The following is a 1529-nucleotide window of genomic DNA, read 5'->3' as shown; positions in this document are numbered from 1 at the left end:
AATTACAATACACACACTTCTAAATAGGAACGCGATTCTATATGTATATCGAACACTCCCTTTACCAATTCCGAGCCACTATCAAAACCCGCCCTGTCCGCATCTCGCCTTCCAAATCGCCTAATCATGGGTCTCCCCAATGCGGCATTCTTCTCAGCAATACTCCCTGTTACTCTTAACGTTACTCTCATGTCACTTGCTCTTCAGCTCCTCAACGCCCTCGCAAATCGGTGCACTATTTACACAGATGACATAATCCAATCGGGGCGAAGTGGCAGTGATAACGACATGAAGGTAACCAAGACCAAGTGATAACCAAGCGCTATCAATACGTTTCAGTAAATGACCACAATTCCCCCTTAACAGAAGTCAAATCAGGAGTGCCTCAGGGCTCTGTACTAGGACCAATTTTATTTTTGGTTTACATTAATGACGTAAGCAATAACTTAAGTTCTAATGTTCGGTTATTCGCCGACGATTGCGTAATTTACAGAAACATTAACAGCCATGAAGATTCTAATGCTTTACAGACCGACCTGGGTAATATTGTTAACTGGTGCGAGGATTGGCAAATGCAAATAAATGCCTCCAAAACAAAAGCTATGACATTTACCAGGTCTACTAACATACACCTAAATTCGTATTCTATTAATAACACAGTGATAGAAAACGTTTCTACGCTAAAATATCTGGGTGTCTATTTGTCGTCCAACCTTACGTGGAATGAACATATTGATGATATAATTTCCAAGGCAAGTAAAACACTCGGTTTCATCAAACGAAATTTGTATTTAGCTAGACAATCAACTAAACTTTTAGCTTATACTACATTAGTTCGATCCAAACTTGAGTACGCGCCCATTATTTGGAACCCAAACCAGGCATACTTAACAGACAGACTGGAGGCCTTGCAAAATAAAGCGGCACGTTTCATTACTAAGAACTATTCCCGTACATCTAGCATAACTGCCATTAAAGAATGTCTACTGCTGCCCTCCCTCGAAAAACGAAGAATACTAGCATTACTATCTCACTTCCACCGGCTTTATCATAGTGCGTCGTCATTTGCTGCATCGCATATCAAACCTGCCCATCGCATTTTTACACGTCTAGATCACCCTTTCAAAGTCCTCCCCTTGTTTGCCCGTACTAACCTTCTTCGTACATCCCCGTTGTTCTTGGCCATCTTTCATTGGAATCGATTACGAGAAGATATTGCCACAATTCATAATCACGATTTGTTTGTAAGCCGTTTGAAGCGCTTTTTATGTATAGATAGCTAAAAGTATCAGAGCCATGAACCATGTATTATGTGCGCTTGCTTTGTATTTATTTTCCATTTACTGTTTTGTTTTTTTGCTTTTCTACCTTTTACTGTTACATCCCCCCTCTTGATTGTTTGCTCTTGAATTGAAATGTATCCCACACTTTGTTCACCCCCCCCCCCCTATGTAATGCCCTTCGGGGCCTTTAGGGTATCTGAATAAAAAAAAAAAAAGGTGCCGGACAAAGTGGGCTTCACCATGTCC

At 40.8% G+C, this 1529-nt stretch overlaps 1 protein-coding gene across 1 annotated transcript; it reads left to right on the top strand.

Moving 5' to 3' along the window:
- Nucleotides 1–404: 404 nt before the first annotated feature.
- On the top strand, nt 405–1283 carry LOC144177954 (uncharacterized). The gene has a single exon (XM_077705517.1). It carries the CDS (start codon nt 573–575, stop codon nt 1281–1283), a length of 711 nt encoding a protein of 236 aa, XP_077561643.1. The 5' UTR covers nt 405–572.
- The last annotated feature ends 246 nt before the right edge of the window (nt 1284–1529 follow it).

Source organism: Haemaphysalis longicornis, unplaced genomic scaffold (assembly GCF_048455015.1).
Source record: "Haemaphysalis longicornis isolate Haplotype H1 unplaced genomic scaffold, Haemaphysalis longicornis Haplotype H1 scaffold_35, whole genome shotgun sequence".
In the NCBI taxonomy this organism is placed as follows: Eukaryota; Metazoa; Arthropoda; class Arachnida; order Ixodida; family Ixodidae; genus Haemaphysalis; species Haemaphysalis longicornis.
This window is presented reverse-complemented; position numbering and strand designations above follow the sequence as displayed.

Excerpts from the sequence above, each read along its gene's own strand:
- LOC144177954 (XM_077705517.1), top strand. The coding sequence starts at position 573 with ATGCAAATAAATGCCTCCAAAACAAAAGCTATGACATTTACCAGGTCT.